This window comes from Corythoichthys intestinalis, chromosome 12, assembly GCF_030265065.1.
Source record: "Corythoichthys intestinalis isolate RoL2023-P3 chromosome 12, ASM3026506v1, whole genome shotgun sequence".
In the NCBI taxonomy this organism is placed as follows: Eukaryota; Metazoa; Chordata; class Actinopteri; order Syngnathiformes; family Syngnathidae; genus Corythoichthys; species Corythoichthys intestinalis.
In genome coordinates this window covers 37,651,059-37,668,497 of record NC_080406.1, presented here as the reverse complement: position 1 = coordinate 37,668,497, position 17,439 = coordinate 37,651,059, and the positions used below count along the sequence as shown (strand labels likewise).

Below are 17,439 nucleotides of genomic sequence, written 5' to 3'. Positions count from 1 at the left end.
AAGGGGACCTTCTGGCAGCATGCCTCACATTGACTATAAATAGACCACCTATTGCTGATTTCCCTTATGAAAGGGCCCTCAAATTGTTTTGTTAAAAGTCCAGGAAAATCAAGTGCAGCCAGGATGAAACTTGGATCTTGGAAAAAAATAAAAGTTGCTAAAAAAAAAATCTAATTTGTCATGATATGAAACAATTTTGTCGCGGCACGCTGTTCGAGTCCGATGCAACCCGCCACAGCTTAAAAAAATCCTAGGGGAAACCCTAAGTCTATTTAAAATGTTGAATTAAAACATCTTAACTGAAGTTAGCCTAAAATGTTGTGACTTTTAAAAAATATGTTTATTATCATTGTTACAATGCAGTTCCACAAACACTGAGATCAGTACTAATGCCGTTGTCACTATTTCCATCCATTTTGTTTTTAAATTTTCAGGCATGTTTACAAGACAGTGTAGAGTTTAGGTTGTTGACATAATGTTAAGGAGCATGTGCAAGACAAATCTTGTGAGCTTCTGTGTTTTTTTATTTAGAAATAAAAATAGCAAGGCCTCAGGGAACTGATTCCAAGTCTCGCCATGGCTGATCCACTCGACAATAGATTTCTTCTAAAGATTACTGGCTGATTGGTATCGATTGAGGAGTCTTCTACCGACACAGCCGTATCTTGCCTTGACTAATGTCTACTGTATCTGTTCTTGTCAAGCAAACACAGCCTGGTCAGCTTTTAAAATGCAACAAAACTTGTAAAAGCACCTTGTACAAGCCTGAAAATTAATATTAACACCCAAGCCAGCAAAACACAACATAACTGGAACGAGTGGGCCTATCAATATTACAACACACAAAAGGAGGGGATCCTGGGTCGCCATGGCAATGACCGAGAGCCTTCTCGCCCCCTGATAAAAAGCCTTTGTAGAAGCAACATGATTTTAAAGCTCTAATGTTCAGGTACAATCACCACATGTTGATTTAACTTCAGTGCTTGTTTACAGTTGAAACTGGCTCTCAACAGGGGACTATTGTTCCAGTATAATGTAGCACTCTTGAGATAAAAGTGGAGACATGTGAGAAAGTGGTAAAATACAGATAGAAGGTGCGATGTGGAGGAGCGGAGATGGCCGAGTGGTAGAAGCAAGAAAATGGCAGCGATAAGGACAATTTTGCTATCTGTTTCCTCACTTCTCCTTTTCTTATCAGTATATACACACATTTTTTAAAGGAGCAATATAATCACATCTTAAGGCAGACCTAAAAGTGGGGAAACAAAGGTGTGTGTTTGACTTAGGGCACTTTCACATTAGATCAAGAGGACCAGGGTACGGTTGGAGAGCTGCCTCGCAACAACACTTGCAAATGACTTGTTGAAAAGGTTCAGTCTTCACACGGCGCCAACCGAACTTTCAGAGTAGCATCCCGTGGACGAAAGGTGCACTCATTGATTGGACAAATTTAGAAGAGGAAATACCTCCCTCCTGGGAGGGGAGGAAGTGTGGAGCGTCACAGAAACTGCAGGTAATGTAGCATAAGCGCACCCTGGTTGGCTTGCATTCACAAGCGAAGCGGACCACAATTTGTTTGTTTGGTCCCCACTAAAGTTCGAATGCCCGTTCACATTTACAAAAAAAAAAAAAAAAAAAAAAAACGGAATATCTGAGAAAAGAACTCTGGTCTGTTTAAAACGGACCAAACATTGCTAGTGCAAAAGCACCCTTATATATTATTGTTAACACTTTACAGGGCACTCATTTAAATAACTGGCTACCATCGATGGCGCTAGACATCCAATCCATTTTGGCTGGGAGGAGCTAGTAGTCAATGATCATTGCCAACCCTCCCAGTCAAAATGGATTGGACATCTAGCACAGTCAGTCAGTGGTTGTAAAAGATGAGCATTCACAGTCAGTCCTTACAGTTTAAATGAGTTGGACGTCTGTTGTTGTCAGTGTTAATCATGAGTACTGTACTATACTATACTATACTATACTATACTATGGAATAAAAAATAAAATCAATTTTAGAGTGTCACTGGGGGCGTAACCAAGGTATATTTTTATGGTTATTCATTTTAATCTTTTTAATTAACATTTTAATAATTTAGGTATAATTGTATTTAGGGCAGCACGGTGGCAAAGTGGTTAGCACGTCCGCTTCTCGGTTCTGAGATCAAGGGTTCAATCCCGGTCAAAAGGTCTTTGTTGCGGACTTTTGGTAAGGCGGAGCCACAGTGAACTTAAAGACGAGCCGCACATTTGCAATATTTACCTAAAATAAATGCTACATGCATGGTTTCTTTTGCTTTTAACGAAGAATCAAGACTGTTTTACGTCCATATCTATAAAGAATTCAGGGATTTTAGCATTTATTCACATGAATTTCAACGTAAAAAGCTCTTTGCTGTAGACTTGTTGTAAGGCGGCGCCACAGTGAATTTAAAGATGAGCTGCACATTTGACATATTTGCGTAAAATAAATGCTACCTGCACGATTTCTTTTGCTTTTAACCAAGAATCAAGACTGTTTTACATCTATATCTATAAAGAATTCAGGGATTTAAGCATTTATTCACAAGAATTTCAACGTAAAAAGCTCTTTGTTGTGGTAAGGCGGCGCCGCATTGAACTTAAAGACGTGCCGCACATTCTACATATTTACGTTAAATAAATGCTACCTGCACATTTTTTATTCTTTGCTTTTAACCAAGAATCGAGACTGTTTTACGTCTATATAAAGAATTCATGGATTCAAGCATTTATTCACGAGAATTTTAACGTAAAAAGCTCTTTGTTGTGGTAAGGCGGCGCCACATTGAACTTAAAGAGCCGCACATTCGACATATTTACGTAAAATAAATGCTACCTGCACGTTTTTTTTGCTTTTAACCAAGAATCGAGAATGTTTTACGTCTACATCTATAAAGAATTCAGGGATTTACGCATTTATTAACAGACATTTTCAACGAAAAAAGCTCTTTTTCTGTGATTCCACTCGGTAGGCTTTTATGGCCTGGCCAACAATGCAGGCCCGCTATTTATTGGCCCAGCGCCCCGTGTCCCATCAATTTCATTATGAAGTCTTTGGGTTTAGTTTATTTTTTAATTTTTTTTATTTTTTAAACATCCAAAAATAACCACTTGCCCTATAAGGTTTTAAGGATTATAATACAGCGTATGTATGTATGAATGTATGGGCATTTAAAATAAAATCCAATTTTTTTTTTGTCCTTCTACTGGAAGTGTTTTTTTTTTTTTTTTTTTTTTCTTTTTTGAAAGAATTGTCCACTATCTGACAAACTGATCCTTGTTGTGAAATCGGCTGAGTTCCCGGCTACCATCTTGTACTCATACTGTATATTAGAATGTAGCTCTCAAATTAGGGCTTTTTTTTTTATTCGCTAAACAACAGTTCAAATCTAGGGTTAGTTGGGTATCATTGATTTACTAATTGCAGTCAGCACTGAAGAACATATTTTCTATTTTCAGTTTCTTCTCAATGAAACAATGAACTCCCCGAATCTGTAATACACACAATAATATTGTATGCTCGCCCCTCTACACTATCAGCATGATATTAGCAGTGACTTCACAAAACTTTGCAGAGATGCTTGAAGCATGAAAGAATTTATTATCATTACAAAGGTGCTAAAGAGCCCACAGAAATATTCTTTGCCAGAAATCCTTTTTGCTCATATTATTTCCACCTTGGTGGAGGTCCGCGTTCCATTGAGTGCCTTTCTAGTCTCTAAATCCAGAGACTGAGACAGTGGCCTGTATGTATGAGCGCGTGTGTGTCCAATTTCTCCAGGCTTTGCAAAGCGACAGCTAGAACCCCTAACTATCATCACTGTTCTCTGCCCCATCTGCTAAAGTCATCACCAGCGCAGACGCTCTGCCTCCCTCTTGCTCATACACTTGCGCAGACACACACACACACACGAATAAGGTGTGAAATAAACCAACCCTCAGAATTCCAACTGCGATGGGAACCAGACCATGCTTGTTATTTTTGTACTTCTGTCTCCCATTCTGTTTATACATATCAACATATATAAAATTGAGACCTGGCTACCAACATATGTGGTTAAAATGTTACTGTGCCGCCAATGGGAGCCCTATAAAGGGTTATAAAAATTATTTTCAATCCCTACAAATGCATTTAGTTGAATAATGAGTATTAATACTTGAACATCAATACTTTAAATAGCCATGGGAGGCAAGCCATCTTCGAGATAGCTTGTCCAACATTGCCAGTAATAGTGCTTCCAAAGATAGCAACACCCGTCACATAAATCTGTCACGCAATATTGGCAACGACAACATCAACAAAACTGCATAAACACGACAGCACAGTGCTGTCATGTCTAATAGGAAATAAATACCGACTTTAAATCACAGGCAATGCTTTGGAAATAAACCCTCAAATAAAAAAAATAATAATAAAATGCAGTACAGATACATGAAAGTTCTAATTAAGTATTTGCATTACATTAAACTACAAGAAAAGCAATGGCAAACATTTTTTGCTGACCTGTGAAGAAAGTTGTAACTGCAAACCTGTGGTACTGTTTAAATTTACACATTTACAATGTCTATCTTTAGACAAGGTTTACAATTTCAGAATTGGTTGACTGTGCAGTCTTGTGCAAAAAATGAAGGGAGAGTGAAACATGAAAAAGAAGGAGAAAGGAAGAGAATTAATGCAGAAAATATAGGAAATGATTTGAAGTCTTTGAAGATGCAGGACTGTGCCTTGAAAATTGAGACTCTAAAAGGCAGTGAGTGACTGATGAGGCAGAGAGAATATAGTCTGTCCACAACTGTGTTTCCCATTAAGACTAACACGTGTAAATAGTGGGTGAGCAGCTGCGGCCCATCATTTGTCTCAAACAAATGATCGAGAAACATCTTACTTAAACCTTTAGCCCTTTCAGGATCTTACATTGCAAAACAAGCATAGAGGAATTTGGGACTTTTTTTCGGGGGGTGGGGGGGGAACAACTGAAAATGGAACTACTTCTGTTTTTTTGTCTGTATTATTTTTGTCAACAAAAAAAGGGGAATAAATCTTGTTTTCCAAATCACATCTGGTAAAAAGTATTTTTCCGATGTTCTATTGAGAGTTTATTGAACACAATTCTGTGTTTACTTAAAACAACACGACCATTATTTGTTTTCCCACAGTTCACATTGCTGCTGCTCATTCTGCGGTTGAAGTGGCGTACTGCACCCTAATAAACTCATAATGCAACAAAAGACAAGGGTAAGCCTTTATTTGTTTCTCGAATACCAAATATGTATTAAATGTAATATTCATTGCTGACTGGGTGCAATTAGATAGACAAACTGGGGTAGAGAGATTGTCAGTGCCAGGATTAGTGATCAGGTGATCAATTTCTGTGTCATCAAACACCGTTTACGATTTGAAAGGGATTAAAAAAATTGAGGAAAATAAGATTACATTAGTACCTTGGTAAGGAGGCATACTGACGCTCCACATCATCGTATTGTGGTGCCATTCGATGATCTTTCCCTCTGCTTGGAATCTGCAAAAAAATAAATTAATTAAAAAAAAAAAAATCCAAGTAAAACTGATTAGGCATCAATTTCTGTAAATGGCAGTATAGCTAAATAGTTAAATAGCAAAAATGTATATTTAGGTGTGTAATTCACACTATTTAGCCTGTATATCTCTCTGTGTGTGTCTCAGTGATAAGGATGTCATTTACATTTGACAAAGGCTAGTTATTAGGGATTCGAGTTTGAGCCTACAGAGAAGTTGGAAAAGGTCCGCTTACTAGAAAAGTTTACTTTAAATAAGTGCATATGTTCACTAAAACTCATACATGATTAAATACATGTTTCATTTCCAAACAGAGGGGAAAAAAATCTTCCCCAACAAATTCCAAACTGCAACAGAATATGTGTGCGATTATGCCAGTCTATTCAGGAGGGATATCTGAGCATTAGCAGTACTTCTGAAAGACTCCATCCAAACCCGAGACATCACAGAAGCCAAAACGTTCTCTCTGGATAGTAAAACATATGGTATTGTGTAAATACAACCAATTTTAAAACACTGTTATATGTGGCAGAGATGTCAAAACACATGGCTCGGGGACCAGATCCCAACTGCTGTCATATTGTGTGGCCCACGAAAGAAAATCATGTGCATCAACTTCATGTTTATCACCAAAATAAAATTCAAATACATTTTCTGTTGTCCTCAATCAAAGATGAGGACTGTCAAGTTTAAATATAAATCCTTAGGGTAACATTTATAAAATTACCCAAAATAAGGCCAGAAGGCACTCAGCTTTTGAGAAACTTGCAAGGAGAATGGGAGGGAACTATACAATGCAATACTGGACTACATGATACAGTTTCCAAGATTGTTCTAACCTTCTGTCTCCTTTCTTTTAATTCAGGATGGCCCTAGCAACAGATGGGTGTCTAGTAGGTATGTGTCAGTCACCGGTTTCACGGTTTCCCGTGGTGTGAAAACGTCGCGGTTTCAAAACCACTAAAATTTTTCGTCAAACCGTAGTACGGTATTCGCTATTTTTCGTGTGCTAAAAATGCAGCCAGAAGAGGCTTGGCGCGGCAGCGCTCACCCCCTCCTGTTTGTTGCTGTGTGAGAAAGTGACGCTATCGGCTAGACAGCCAGTGAACCCAAAAACAAATACTCCAAACATAAGGCGTACTTTTCTTCAATTTATTAAGCTCTCAAATCCTGGTAAGTGGAATATAAAAATTGAATACATTTAAAACGTTGTACAATTGTATTTTTCCATGTGTGAGTAGCTTCAATAGATTAGCTCCATGAAAAGTTCGCCAAAAACAAAACACATATTATCCTTTCGAATTCAATATACAAACTAACTAAAAGCTTACAAAGACGAATGTTAGCCTAGGCTTAGCTGGGAGAGCAACTTCGTCGAGTGTTACAGCCGCAGAGTGAGAAAACAAGCTCGATTCGCTTGAATGAAGGGGAGAAGGTGATGGCATCCAAGATCGCGAATTGCGAATGATGCTCTTGCCCTAAGCACAAATCCACGTAGCTGGATCAAGGAGAGGTCTCACTCCCAATGTTTTTTTTTTTTTTCGTTTGTTTAGATGAAACCTTTCCACAACAATATTTACACTTTAAACTCACTTATACATTTTTAACTAACTTATTAACTTATGAATTCTTTGTTTTTTAATGCATAGGCATGACATCAGGTAGACTAGAGCTGACACAGTGGCTGAAAATGGCGAAACTTCACTTGAGCTTTTCCACTCTCAAAAAAAAAAAAGTCAGGCAGTAGAATTTTTTTAAAAAAGTTTTTTACTTTTTTATAAAAATGATTTTGTTCTTGCTCTAATCTTGAGCAACTTGAGCTGTGGCTATAATCTATAAATTATATTTATTTGAATTTTATTTAAAATATATATATATATTTTTTATTGATAATTTATTTTAACAATATATTCATGTTCCATTTTGCAACTATGTTCTCGGAAAAAAAAAAAAAAAAAAACCTGTTCAATGGAAAAAAATATATTTTTTTAACCCATACATCTCAAAATAACACATTTTGGAGCTATAATTGCAATACCGAGATACCGTGAAACTGCGGTATTTTTCGCCCACGGTTATCGTACCGTCAAAATCTCATACCGGCACATGCCTGTCACGTCCCGGAAGTCTTGTTAATGTTTTGTGTTGGTTCATGTCAGATTCTTTTATTTTGGTAGTTGTGTGCCTCCTTGGGCTAACTTTACTTCCTTCTCTTGCCAATCAGGCTGATCATGTCCACCTGCGAACCTCTGTATAAATAGCCTGCTTCTAACCTTGCCCAGTGTCGGTTTGTCTGCTATCCTGCCACGTCCTATACCACATCCTTGTGTAAGCCCTTTTTCGATCACGATTCATGTTTTTGAACCCATGCCTTTTGTTTCTTGAAGAAGTAACTCAGTTCATTCATGTCCAGCTGTTGCTGTGAATTTTTGTTGATTGATGTCCAGCTGTTGCTGTGAATTTTTGTTAACATTTTTTGAACTCTACTAATTGGAGAATAAACACTTTTGTTAGAGCACAACTATCGAGCATTTGGGTCCTTGGTGCATCCTTGTCACATGCCTAGTGTCTAGCCCTAAAAGGGAATTGGGTAAGCAAGCTGGCGACACCCCTTGAACTTGTTTGACTATGTGTGTGTAAGTAGGTGGATTTAGATACATGTATATCAAAGCATTTCATGCAGCAATATGCATTTGGGAACGGATAAAATGCGTCAGTTTGATTTCTTTAAGTGTGCGGCTTGTCTCAAGGCCGACCTGACGAATGATGGCCGGTTTGACCCGGTGTAAATGACAAGACTGTTTTTAAGAGCAAAACATGTCTATCTATATTTTTCTGGCAATCAATCACTAAAACTGTTAGGATTGTTCTGCATACAGTAACATATGCGCTTTCCTAACTATTGTTAGTCACCAAATAGGATAACTTCTGTCTAGTTAGCCTTTCCTTCGTCCTGGGCCATGTAGTCAATGCATTCTATTCTATTTTCTATGTTGCCTTCCTTACGCTTCCCATCCTATCGTTTGCCCCTGAATAAATAAGGTTTCTATCACAGCAGCTGGGGGTGCAGCTACCAACTTCCACAAAAGCTACTTCGACTTCCTGCGTGTTCTTTTTAACCAAGCTAGGTGTACATAAACCTAGCTTCAAATCAAAAAAATTTTTGGTCCTTATGAGCCGGGATGCAACATATCTAGATGACGCCAGCCAGCAAGATTCATCACCATCAAGTTTATTTTTTACTGAGGTGAAGTGATTTTTCTGCTTTGTTGGCGTCCAAGGATTGACGCGGTTCCGAAGTAGAGCAGAAGAACAAGCGGGAGGTAGGTTTCCCTTTTATTGTATGAATGTGTGTTAGAAATAGGTTAAATTCCTTCAAGCGGTAACTTGTAAAAGCGCACTGAAATAGGTTTTGCAAAGGTTTCCTTCGACCAAAAACATTTCTTTTTTGCAATCAATCATCAATAACTTGACTTAATTGTAAGCAATCATTGTTAAATGCAAATATTTAACAAGCATCTAAATAATTATCTTTTTAAGGACTACAGAAATTAGAGATAACCTTTTTTCCTTTTTTTGATTAAAAAAAATACACACAAAAAAAAAAACAACACATATGTTCACCTTTTTTTTATTTAAAAATTATAAATAAATTGATGAAAACTGAAGAGGACTACAGAAATCACAGAAAACACTTTTCATTTCTAATAAAATAAAAAACAAAATAAAATTGAAAAATAAAAAGGTAAAAACTACACACATTTTCACCACTTTTCATTAAAAAAAAAAATTAAATAAAAAAATAAATGAAAACTGAAGAAATAATTATTTTGTAAAGAATATTTCATTTTTTTCCCGTTTTGCAATTGAAAAACAACATTAAAATCTATTTATTAAGTTTTTATTTTATGAAATAATAAAATTTAAAAATGCTAAATTAAGAAAGTATTCACTTTAAAATAAAAATATCTTCAGTTTCCCCCATTTGTCAAGCAAAGTCAACTTTTGCAAGTTAACCACAATTTTTCGGTCAACAACGTGCTATAGTTGTCGATTCATTTAAAAGTTGATTAGCTGTCGATTAATCGCAGCAGCCCCACTTGGCAGACACAATGAATGGCCCTCCGAAGGAAACCATAACTACAATGTAGGCCGCGATGAAGATAAATTTCACACCGCTGGTGTACAGTATGAAAAGTGGTGTACGGAACTGCAGTCTAACCTTTCTCAAAAGTACGCGTCACTTTTGCCAGCACATCACACGCCACACAAAATTGAAATGTGAGTGTAAACTTGTTTACACACGTTATAATAAAGAATATTATTACCATAAAATCCATGAGAACACAACAAAAAGATCGGTGAAGTGCTTGCACATGTCGTAAACAGAGAGGAAGACAAAAGATTCAAGGTTCTACCGAATACTCAGTTACTTTCCCTTCGACTCATGGTAATATTGTCAACATAAAAGGTTCTGAGCGTGAGATATCACATGCATCCTCTCCATTCTGTATTCAAGGGAATGATGCCAGGAGGGATATAAAACACATTTTCTGGCCGTGCTTTCTTTTGAACACCTGTCTTTATAGCTCTAATATCTCAGGTAGACAGACGTGGGATATTAGTGGGGAATAGATATGTGGAGTGAATGAATGAAAGGGTATTAGTTGGAGAAGAAAGGAGAAAAGAGAGATTGCATGAATGAGAAGTAAATGAGCCGGAGCGGTTGAAATACATAGAAGGGATATAATGAAGCCACTGAGCAAGGAGGCAGTGGGAGGAAAGACATGAGAGGTGGATTAGAAAAGGAGGGAGAGGAGAGAATGGGGTGAAGGCAGGCCTGACAGCATGGCGAGGTGATGGGAACATTAACAAAATGATTGCAACAAGATAGCTCAAGGGGTGAGCGAATATGAGAGGCTGGGTGACTACAACATCCAACAGAAAGGTGAGGGCGATGATTAAACCCGGCAGTCAGTCATGTTTCAGTACCAACGACGCTGATAGACGTCCAGTCCATTTTGAATGGGGAGGCTAGCAGCAATGATCATGTTTCAGTGCCAGCTCTCCCAGACAAAATGGAATGGATGACTATCGTCGTCAGTGTCAGCCAAGGAGCTAAGAGGTGGGGATAAAGAATGAACAGGATGAGGATGAAAACATGAAACGTAATTATATGACAGAGTTGGAGACAGGAAAAGAAAGGTTTAATCAGGTGGTGTTGGGAAAATGCCATGGCAACCAATAAAGACACTAGTTAGTAAGGATTAGGAGTGGGAACCTCTCGATACGATACGATTTGCGATACAAAGCTCAAGATAACGATGAACTGACGATATGGCGATACAACGATTATCGATACATTGGTCTAGGATTTTCTACAAACAGCTAATAAACAGAAAAACAAGTGTATGCTGAGTTGGAATGAGTTTATCACTAGTAGGCTTCCAATCAATTTGAACTGGGAGGGTGGCAGCGAATGAACGAATGTTCATTTCAAATGAATTGAACGTCTATGGCCGTCAGTGGCAGCCAATGCGGCAATGAGGTAATTTTGGGCCATTTAAGGTCATTTACCTGTTGATTTTGAGTTACTTCCTGTTAATTTTGGGGTATTTTATGGGTCACTTCCTGTTTATTTTGAGTTACAGAACAGGATGTGACCTGGGAATCACCCAAATGAATAGGCAGTGACTGAAACTCAGCAGGAAATGCCCTAAAATTAACAGCAAGTGACCTGTAAATAGCCCGAAAATCGGACCGAATGACTGTGAATGCTCTGGTTTTGAATTAACGAACGTTCTCAGTCTAAATGGATTGGGCGTTGAGCACCGGGAATGGCAGCCTTAGAGTTAACTGAGACACTATTATTTCGATTCTTGACAGGAGCATATCAATAACCTTCTGGGATACAAAGTATCACGATATATCGCCATTTCGATATTTTGTCACACCCCTAGTAAGGATGCAACAATACTCGGTTTTATATTGAACCGTTCGATACGCCCTCTTCGATTCAATATCCAAAAACATTCGATCCAAATAAGCTCCCAAAATGTATTTTCCGATTTTTGTCTTCTCTCTCGCTAAAATGTCCGGCGCAGCTTTGCCTTGAAAAACCAAACTCAGCCCCCCTCCTTCACTTCTCCCCCAAACTGCATGAAAGGTGGGAGCTGTAGCACACGAGGATCATTGCTCGTGAGGAAAGACAAACTTAAGGAGGCGGCGTGCCGGCTTCAATATCATACAGATCCGTAGTTTGGCAGCATTGTGGGTGAGCTGATATGCTGTCCCCACTTGTACATATTAAACAAAGACTGTCTTTATGAATACATGCAAGAAAGGCCACGAATATAGTCTTGCTGACTTGGCTACTACGATTAACCTCGCTTTGACAACAGACAGGTTAAGACCGTGTGTCACAGAGAGCTAACTCACGTTCACATGATGAACAATAGGGGAAAATTAAGAGCCCTGTACTTCAAACTTGTCCTCTTTATGAAAGTCGATTGTCAAATGCTGGTGTTTTACATCCGATGTAAAATTTGACTCACCATTTGTTTCTACATCCAACGACATGCTAAAAATACGACGATTTATGACAGCCCCGCAGTTTCTTTGCTTTCCCGCAAGACAGACGCACCACGGATTTTCTTGTGAGAGAAATCAGCATGGGTTCAAAGAATGTTAGTGCAGGTGGTGAAAAAAAGGAAAAAGGTGACACTTACCATTGAAATGAAGATAGAAATGATAGAAAAATATGAGCGTCCGTGAACTGGCTCGACAATACGGTTGTAGAATGTCTACGATCTCGACGGTCCTCCTCCGACCTCCGTTCGCTAGTCTTATTATTATTTTAACATTGCGAAAGACATTGCTAACTTCGTCAGGTTTTTATTCATTTATTTCAGAACTTGTTCAACAGAACACAATAACTGTCTGCCGCAGTTGCTGCCACAACAGAATATTAAAAGAGAAAGTAAAAATCTCGACTGCACCTATCTCTCTTTTGTGACGCCAGCCATACGTTAAGGTACAACACCCAAAACACATCCACCACATTAGAACCCAATACATAAATTTTTTACAGGAATTCTTAGTTTTTATTATTATTATTATTTTTTTGTGATGGCCCTGGCCGTGTAATTGTTATTTTTCTTGAGACATCTCCAGTCAGGTTGCTTCCCCTCCCACCGTCACGCAAGCTGATCAACGCCGCACGGGCGGATGACGTTGCTGCCACTGATTGGCCACGAAGTAAGGGCGCCAAGTTAAAAAAGAAGCTGCTGTCAACGAACGGGGTTGTCGCATTTGGCGTCATTTTGCATATTGAACCTTTTATGTGTTTTCAGAACCCCGCGGAATCGTACCTTAATTAAGTCATTAGTGTGGACAACGCATCATTAGTTTGGACAACCCGAAATGCTTGACTCGGGGTCAAACATTTTTTGTTGTTTTTCAACATGTATTAGACAGCAAGAACTACTTCCTGTACTCAAGAGAGAAGATATCCCTCGCTAATAGAGCATAAATTGAAAAGAGCTATCCTGATAGTGGCCAACTATTCATCTTAAAAAGATGCTCAACCCACAGGGAGTAATCAGGCTTTTGAAAAGGCATTCTGGTTTAAAAACCCTGATTATGAAATGGTTATTGGCTGCATGTAAATGTAGTCACAAACATGGTTGACTTGGCGATCTCTCAGTTGCACAAATGTACACTAGACTAGATACGTAATAGACTTGGTAAATTTCAATATTTTTCTGAATTTGTCTCAGTTTACTTCAAGTTATTTAACACTAACTAAAGCACTGAGTTATGGTATCCAGGTGTTAAATAATGCCAGAGGACAAACAAACAGGCTCATGTGTTTCAGTAGGCTTGAATTGATGATCTTCAAAGTAAGCAATTAAGACAATTGCTGAAAGTACTACAATTGGGTTATATTCATTACAAAAAGCCGTAGGGATGGCGGTGAACAGCCATTTTCAAAGAAGACGTGTTAGACTAAAAAATAAATATCAGGACGAAAGAGAATATTACATTTTAATCTTCACATTTTTACCTTGACCCAAATGTTTTTATATTTATTATCTAACCTCAAAACAATGAATGCACATGATCAATTCATCATTTTATGCTCACTCTGAAAAACAAAAATCCATTGTTTGAACAACACTCTAGCCATCAAATGTGAACCAAACACTAGAACACGACTCAAACCCACCAACAGTAGGAGGTACGTGTGTGGGTATTCCTTTCACCTTCACATTGTATTTTGAGTTGCTTTACAGTCAGAGTTAAACTGTGTGGTTAAAAAACAAACATGAGCTTAGACCGAAGCACAGATGGTTGTTTAATGCCAAAGTAAAGGGCAAGTAAACAGAAAACACACGTAATGAATGTACTTGCTTGAGTTGATAATGTCGAGATCCAACAGATGTGGATTTTATAATAGCGTTGATTATTAGCAAAATTAATAAGACCACAGTGACGTATAGCGCCTACCTGTTATAGTTAAGGAAATAGAATAGCCATGATTGGGAGGGGAAGAGTTCAACATCCACATCCATTGACATCATCAGTGCAGGTCAAATAACACATTTTGGAAACTGTGCTTCAATTTGCCAGATACTATTAAAACCATGTCCACAGGTTTTTATACAGACAGTGTTTTTGCACATAATCAGACCTCAGTGTGACCCCGTGAAGCACAACTGCGGGGTTGCAGACAACCTCAATGAATCCTACTAGGAGTCTCCCAATTATTCATGATACGCTACTACTCTCTGAATTATTCATATTCTGGCCAAATTTGGAATTAAAGTGAATTTGTAAATGATGAATTTGTATTCACTGGCTGGATAATGCTGGAAATAGCAGTGCATCCAGTGATATCAAAAATAGCTCCAATAAATAAAGGGTGAAAAAGTGATATAGTTTTGGTAGTATTAGTTGCGATGTCATATTATATCATATATTATATTTTGAATATGTATTTCGTCCACGTGTTCACAAACTACGGTCATTTAAAACATATAAATATATATTTTTTAAAATGAATAAGTCATCAGTATGTAGGAAGTTAATCGGTTTTGAAAAAAAGATTTCATATTATACACTGCAGCATTACAAAGTTGTGTAAATTTTCCATGTGAGAAACATTTATGCAACTGTTGATTTTTAGATCCACCATCATCTCATACAGACTATACCAAATAAAACATGTTTTTATTTCAACGGTTTCAACTTCATTTTGAACAACATAGCCCGCCCCCCCAAAAATAAATAAATAAAATTCCACTCAGAGCAAATCTTTTTAACAGAAAAAACTTCCTCAAAATGCTCTTAAATCAAAAGGAAGCGACCAAGAATTTTATGTCAATAGTAAGTGGTCAGGAATCAATCGAATGCGACCCGGAAACACCCAAAACATCACCGGAAAATGACCCAATATCTAGAGAAAATGACACAGAAATGCCCTAAATTAACAGGTAGTGACCTGAAATGGAGATGAAGTGACCTGAAACCAAGAGGAAGTAACTGAGGAATGTTCCAAAATCAACAAGGACTTAAAATGAACTGACAGTTCAAGTGGGTCCATTTCAACTGTAGGGTTAGGGGGTGAGATGTTAAGGTTAAGTGCAATTACAATTAAAAAAATAAATAAATAAATAATTAAAAAAAGGGTAGGGAAAAGCTGAGCAATGCATCCTGACGCAGTTTATTCCGAAACTGCATTTTTTAAAACTTCCATATACAAGTAAATTTTGTTAGAATTTTAAATCGCCCAATATGTCATTTACATCCTCTGATATCGGAGCCTTTTACAAAAAAAAAACCCACAGGCTTTGCATTTGTTCTAATATCTTTGTCCTCCAAGCATATGCTGTCATGGGTATGGACGGAACATTTACCATAGTGACAGGAGTACAGTGCATTTGTTTTCTGTCTGTCTCTCTCATAGCACCAGTAGGCTAAATAGGCTGCTGACATTTCATAGCGCAGTGAGGAAGAAGTTATCAAGAAGGTGTCATTTCTTTTCTTTCAACAGACTCCTCACATTGTATTTCATACTGACAGGAGTATCTCAATTTAAACTTTTCTCTCTCACCCCAATGCTTAACTGCTAAATCGAAACACTCCTATGAGTGCTACAAAACACCTATCCTAAATGTACACTCTTAATTAGGATCTTAATGTTCCTCATGCGAATCATGTACGGTGGTCCTCTGGTACACATCAGCTCCTCTATTTGAATTAGGAGGGCTGATAGTGAATAATTAGGTTTCAGTGCCATTGACGGCGATAGACGTCCAATACATTTTGACTGGGAAGTCTTACGGCAATCATTTTCTGCTGGCCTCCAAAATGGATTGGATGTCTATCGCTGTCAAAGGCAGATGGAATAAATATGTCTGGGGTTATTTTAAAATATGTCCTAGTCAGCTGCTAGCCTCGTTCAGTCAAAATGGATTGGACGTCTATCACCGTCAATGGCAGACGGAATAAAACTGTCCAGGTTTTTTTTTCCGAATATGTCCTAACTAAGGATGTCCCGATTCGATCCTATCCCATGATCGGAAATCGGGCTGATCAAGCCATTTTTTAAACTTTATATATAAAAAAGAAAAAAAAATGTTTGTGCTGGCTAGTTAGTTGTCAGACTCATGTTGAAAAGAGTTTTAGTACTCTTGATAACAACTAGACAGCTAAATTAGGTGAGATTGAATAACACGCAACGGTTGGTAACAAGAAACTGACCTGTGTATTCAATGACAAATACAAAATATTATAAATAACAAATAGAAATGGCATAGTCAGTCAGTAAAACGTGCAAATAATATTGTAAACTGTCTTAAAAATGCAAAACACACAAACAACCTCAGTGGAATATCCCACAACCCCCCCCCCCCCCAAACTATTAGATGCTTTTAATGTTTCCTGCATTAGTTACAATAATAAATAAACGCCTATTTCAGTATCAAGTTAACATTTAAAACAGTAAATAAAATACTCAACTCCCAATTCTGTATCAGCAGCTTTAAACTACATTCAATTCATTTAATTTTGCGAATCAACTGTTAAAGTTGTTAAAATTGCTCCCCTTATTCCATAATTTCCCTTCTGTCCACTTTCGACATGTGAAAGTTTTAAAACTGTTTTGAAGATAGATTCAAGTCAAGATTTTGCCGATTTAGGAGTATTTTAGATAAAAATTAATTAGGTTCGCTTGGAAGGTTTTCAACAGCCTACTAGGGAAGTCTCCTGCTTTAAGATGGCGGCCGTTTAGTTTTCCATACTTCAATGTTGCTCACGCCGTCGAGTCTGTCATCATGCATCTAGTTCTATATACATATGATATCTATTATCTACAGTAAAACGATGTTGATGTAGTTTGTAGCGACTGTCAGCAGCAGTCAGGTATTCTTGTGTTTTTTATCCAGCGGCATGAGTTGAGCTAAAGCTGTGAGTTGAGCATTGGCATTACCCGCGTCTATGACAAGAATGATGTTTACTCTCGGGACGCAATGCGGTCCGTTTCTCATTGCATCCCGAAGACCGCGCTGTGTATTAGTTCCGCTATTCTTGACATATTTCAATAATCGGAATTTGGATGTTTGTGAATCGTTCTCGAACCTTCCACGGCCGAATCACTTAAGGATGTAATGACGGCTGGGCATGTTGTAACGTGGTTCTAAGTGTTGGATGGTACGTCTTTACTCACTAGAGATAATGGCTCGTCATCCAGAATGAATTCTTCGGCAATGACTCTTGTTATTCCCTGGGCTTTGGGACTGTCGGGTGCCAGTTTGTCACGCATAGCAAAAGTTTCTGCCAGTGTTAGTTGCGTAGGACCTTTCTTTTTGTCTTCGGTTTTC

General features: G+C 37.9%; 1 protein-coding gene across 3 annotated transcripts in view; it reads right to left on the bottom strand.

Moving 5' to 3' along the window:
• LOC130926807 (partitioning defective 3 homolog B-like) overlaps nucleotides 1–17,439 on the bottom strand; it is a 221,383-nt gene that overhangs the window by 35,067 nt on the left and 168,877 nt on the right. For all 3 annotated transcript variants that reach the window (XM_057852050.1, XM_057852051.1, XM_057852052.1), the window contains one exon: nucleotides 5,464–5,540. In XM_057852050.1, the coding sequence (XP_057708033.1) occupies nucleotides 5,464–5,540 (77 nt within the window). The remainder of the gene's footprint in view (nucleotides 1–5,463; nucleotides 5,541–17,439) is intronic.